This window comes from Parasteatoda tepidariorum, chromosome X1 (genome assembly GCF_043381705.1).
Source record: "Parasteatoda tepidariorum isolate YZ-2023 chromosome X1, CAS_Ptep_4.0, whole genome shotgun sequence".
Classification (NCBI taxonomy): Eukaryota; Metazoa; Arthropoda; class Arachnida; order Araneae; family Theridiidae; genus Parasteatoda; species Parasteatoda tepidariorum.
Window position 1 is genome coordinate 72,297,036 of NC_092214.1, and position 5,576 is coordinate 72,302,611.

A 5,576-nucleotide genomic window follows, 5' to 3' on the forward strand; every position below is an offset into this window, starting at 1 on the left:
ATGTAAAATTAAAATTAATTATGTTTATATATATATATATATATATATATATAAACAGACTTTTTAATGGATTTTCTTAATGTGTAAAAATTGAAAAATTAGGTAATTAGATGGAGTCAAAAACTCCACCCACATTGAAAGTACGTGATATGAAAAGCGCCAGAGCATGCAAATTAAGTTGATTTCAAAACATAATTTTTATCCTAAAATGTGAAGAACAGAAAAACATACTTGATTAGATTTAATAGAAATGGTCAAATGCAAATTTTATTGAGTAAGATACCACAACTGGGATAGAGTTTTTGACATAAGTACCAAAAATTAGTCAAAAGTGACAAAAACTTAAGATGATTAAAAATCATAGTGCATATGAAATTTAAATAATTAATTTAAAACATGAAATTAATACGTAAGTATATAAAAATGTATGGTAATTTATAGCTACTAACATAATTGCCAAGAATTATGTTAAAGAAGACGTTATAGTTTAACAGAAAACTATTCCACTTCAAATTCATATTTTTTTTATTGTGCTATTTATTAAAAAGCTCTAATGTTCAAGGAATTTTTAAACGGATTCAATGAAATAAAAAACATAATGCAATTATCATTTTAGTTTTCATATTATTGAAATATTTTGTGAACATTAAAGAGCATAAAATCAAAATGATGGCATTAGATTAATTTACAAACAAAAATTTAAAAAAAAAAAGTTTGATATTATAATTACATTTTATGCAAGGGACAGATAGTATAAATAATTATTAGAATGTTTCAAGCTCTTCTTCTATTATTTGAACATCTTTCTTTGAAGTAGCATTACAATTCTTTCGCAGATCTTTTATTAGCATATAGTGATCTATATTTAAAATCTATTTGTACTCGGAAAAAAAAATTACATGCTTTACTGAGCATGTTAGTCTACAAAATACTTGCTCCACTGAAACTTTTACATATCTAAACATATTTACAGAATGCATAATTAAAAAAAAAAACATAACAGTTTAATAATATATGCTTATTATTAAACTGAAGAGGAAAAAATTATATTAACAATAATGTACATGTTTTAATTTTAAGTGAATTGTTTTGCAATGTTCATTGATTGTTCTGTACAAATAAGCACTGATGTATGATTGCAGAGAATTATTAACAACATATTATTATCAAAATATGATCACAAGTATTGAGTATTATCGGAAAGTGCATGGTCAGCAACATATCTACTTCCTTTTGTGTAAAATAACTAATGTTCAATAGCGGCTGAGGAATCAAAGTTAGTAAATCATCAATACTTATTTGAATAAATCATTGCTTGCCTCAATGGACATACCACATTATTAGCATTTCTACATTGATGCATCCAGTATCTTGGTGATTTCTCACTAAATTTGGTATCATATATTTCTGAAGATAGACCGAGAATATTTGCAAATATTCAAAAACTAAAGAATGAGGCCTTAATCAGACCTATCATAGCATATGCCTCAGAAACTTGGACAACAACACAGAAAGATGAGAATTCCTTGGGAATCTTCGAACGTCGGATCCTAAGATCCATTTTTGGGGGAAAACAAGTTGATGGTACTTGGTACAGACGTTCAAACTCAGAACTCTATCGGGCCCTTAGAGAGTCCGATATTGTCAAGTATGTAAAAATTCAAAGAATTAAATGGGCTGGTCACATCATTCGAATGAACAGAGAGCGTTCGACAAACATAATCTTTTCAGCTCAGCCCATCGGATCAAGGCCCAGAGGTCGACCAAAGCTGAGATGGGCCGACTGCGTGGAAAGAGACTTTTCAGTCTTAAAAGTCTTAAACTGGAAGACAACTGCCAGGCAGAGGCAGGCCTGGAGGAAGTTGATTGAGAAGGCCAGGGCCCACCCGGGGCTGTCGTGCCATTGAGGAAGGAAAGAATGAGGCAGTTTATAATAGGATTCATTAATTTCACAAAATTCCATGCAAACATCGGCAATAAAAATAATTTTCTGTTAAACAAATATTAGCAATAGATTGCTAGGCATCTTGAAACGGCAGATCCGAAACATATAAATATACACTGTTCTAAATAAAACACCAAAAAATAGCAATCAAAAAATAAATAGATAAAAGTATTTACCACAAGGAACTCTCTCTTAAAAAAAAGGAGTATCATGAGCTTACATTAATTTATGGTATATCTGATTAAGTATATAAATGACCAATTGGATTTCTACATGCCGTGAACATGTTGGGGAATATAATTTTCGAGCCCTGATAACAATAGATTTTTATAAAACATATTTTTAAAATACATTAAATTTCACAAGAAAGGTGGTAGTTAATTTTTACCCTCAAAACTACCTGCAATGCGCTATTAAAGATAGAAATCGTAATATTTATAAAAATAAAAAAAATAAATAATGAATAGAGCACAATTGAAAGTACAGAAGTGGATATACTATATTTTTGTTTCTATACACAATACCTCAGAGACTAAAACAAAAAAAAACATCATTTGGTGTTCAGACAATGAGCAAGGTTCTTATATATAGAACCAAAATTATAGTACACCCATTTCTGGATGAAAATGGATTTTCTCTATAAAATTTGAAAAAAAAATGGCAATCTAAACAAATTTCTATAAAATTTAATTTTAATAATGCAATTCATTGTGTAATAAGAGTTTAAATTAAGTAAAGACTAAAACTGAAAAAAATATAGGTTCCTCAATTTAACATACACAAAATTTTATACACATTTTTTTATTTTAATCTAATTTGCAGATAAGTAGTCACGAATTATCTCTAGTAAGTATAAAAGAGAACTAAGATATTAAAAAATTAGTAATTAAAAAGTAACCTTAATTATAGCTTTGATACATTTTTCTTTCTGTATTTAAAAAATAGGTTTACAAATTAAATCCTGCGTTTCAAATTAATCCAGAAATTTTTTTTTAACAGCTGTCAAACCTTTCCACTTACAATTCTGCATTAAAAAGGTGTTTTAAAAAAGGTTTAATCTAAATTAAATTAGTTTTATATCGAACTTTGTTACATATTGCAACACTTTTTAGTTATTAAAACTCAAAGTAATACATTAAATAGTAAAAACAAAGCAAATGCACGAAACGAAAAAAATTATATTTAAATATGCCATTTCACTATATCGTTTAACTCATTATGGATATCACCAATTTAAGTTTATTCCTACTAATGCCAGAGATGAATCCCGGGTTACAGTCAATGATTAATACTAGACAAAGAAGTTATACTAATATATCTTAAAATTGTCATAAAGTTTAATTTTCTAAATTAATGTGATACGTATTATCTAAAAACTAAGACATAGTTTGAAAGTAAAACAACATATTTCAGAGAAAAAATAGAAATGTTTCATATATGAAACACCAAAATTTTATTTTTCTTCTGATTACACAATGAAAACATTTTAGGTAACATATGAAAAGTATATTTTGTTTTACGAAATAAATGATATTTCTCAAACATAAATAGGACTTTATACTGTTTGGGATTAAACTCTACTACTATTCAAAACTACCATTTCTTTGTGTTTTTTTAAAAGTAAATTATTATTTACAACTTAAAAATATTTTTTTTCAGAGAGCTGTGATCGATCCTGAAATGGATGAATACCTCAAATATTTTGTAAGACAAATTTTAAAGAAAACAGCATGGTACTACAGATTTGTAAATTTGTTATATTTAATTAATAAACAAAATTGTTTAAAAACATTTTTGTTGTTCTTTATTTATTTCTTTAAAGAGGTAAAAACTTTTAAAACAAGTTTTATTTTTCATAATGTAGATACAAGGCCGGCCCGAGGCATAAGCCGTAGGGTGCCAAGTAAATGGGGCGCCAGAGTCAAGCAAGACAAGATTTTAAAAAAACAACTTTTTTATGGTTCTAAAAGTTGTTTGTCAAAAAATAAAAGTTAAAACGAACTTGTTTTCCTAAAATAAAATGTTGAAATATATTTATTACTCAGGTAACAAAATAATCTTTTAAACTGCGTAGCAATGCCTTCCTTGTCTTGGATCTTTTCACTGATGGTATTCTGCTCATGATAATTTACAATCTGCTGATGCAGAGATGACGGTCATTCATAGAGACTAAGGCCTGCAGAGTTTCCTTTAATGTTTCTTCAAGAAAACCCTTTGGAGATCAATAGGAGTGACTTGAGTATAGTAATTTTACCTCCCAAAATATTCTAAGAAAAATTTGTTCTGTGAAGGTAAGCATTTTTTCTGTAAAGAAAAATGGGACAAACATTGGACTATCAAACATTGGTCTATTAACAAAAAACTATTTATAAAAAAATTTCTAAGGAAAACAAATAAGCAAAAGGTGGATTCTGATATGTTAGAAAAATAAAAAATTACTGTGTTAGAGGAAGGGTATAACACACTGTTTGAATTTCCTGCTGCACAGTGTTTTGAAAGAAAGTATCCATCTAAAATTTCTATTACTTTTTCAAATTATAAAGGAATATCAGCAATTTTAGATACAAGTTACTTTTTGCTTCTTTCGAAAAGTAAATACATAATTTATTACTTACCCTCAGTTAAATTATAATTTTATAAATTTTCACTTTTTAAAATGTAAAATTAATCTAAAAGTTTTATAATCACACTGTTTTCTTTTAATTTAACCGTATACAATTTGTTAATCATGCTTTTAGTTAAAAGAGATTCAAGAACAAAAAATTGTTTTCCTTTTAACTAATGTCAAATAATGATTACTATTCACTTTCTTAAACTAGTTATTTTCTTTTCTCCAATCTATTGCTTTTCTCCATTCTATTTATTTTTATTTTTGTGTAATTAAAAAATATTTCCGATTTAAATTAAAACCATTAGTTAATTGTTTGTTAATTTCATAATTTTATCCACAAGACTTGTTAAAGCAGACTTTAAAAAATATTATATATTGCCATTTCATTGATTTAATGTTGATTTTTCAGATTTCAAAATTTTACGTCTTTTCATTTGAAAATACCTGGCATAAATGATAAGTACATAAAAATGTAAATATAATATAGATATCTAATATTTTGATTGCTCTTCTGAAATTTAGGATAGGATATTTTTTTTGCACTATCGAATTTAAATAAAAGTACATGTTTTAACAAATCAATATAGTGTGAAATCAGTTCTTCTTGAGAGTTATTACGCAGTTAAAATTGGTCATAATGTGGAAAAACCTCTTTTGTTCGCAAGCAAAATTGATTTTTCTTTGAATTAATATTTATACAAGTATGCATAGTTTTTTTTTCATGGTCTTAATTTAGTTAATTTTAAATATCGATATAACACATTATAAATGTCAATAATATACATTATAAATCTTGGGGAAGAACATTAATAGTTGTAATGTAATATTTTTGTAGACAGATCTCTAGAGGACATTGCACAGATACACAACATTAGCATAACAATTTCTTTCTCGAAATTCTATTAATAGTTTTAATATTCATTTCAAAATGTAATTTGGAGTATCTAACACAAATATAAAATATAACGAAGCATAATATTTCGTTTCAGGAAAGTTCTGAGGAAAAAATTTTAGCTTTAT

General features: G+C 26.7%; 1 protein-coding gene across 1 annotated transcript in view; it reads left to right on the plus strand.

Moving 5' to 3' along the window:
- Nucleotides 1-3,736, plus strand: part of LOC107445078 (calpain-A) — a 56,868-nt gene extending 53,132 nt beyond the window's left edge. The window contains exon 13 of the mRNA XM_016059404.3: nucleotides 3,605-3,736. Within this exon, the coding sequence (XP_015914890.2) occupies nucleotides 3,605-3,614 (10 nt within the window). The 3' untranslated portion in view covers nucleotides 3,615-3,736. The remainder of the gene's footprint in view (nucleotides 1-3,604) is intronic.
- The last annotated feature ends 1,840 nt before the right edge of the window (nucleotides 3,737-5,576 follow it).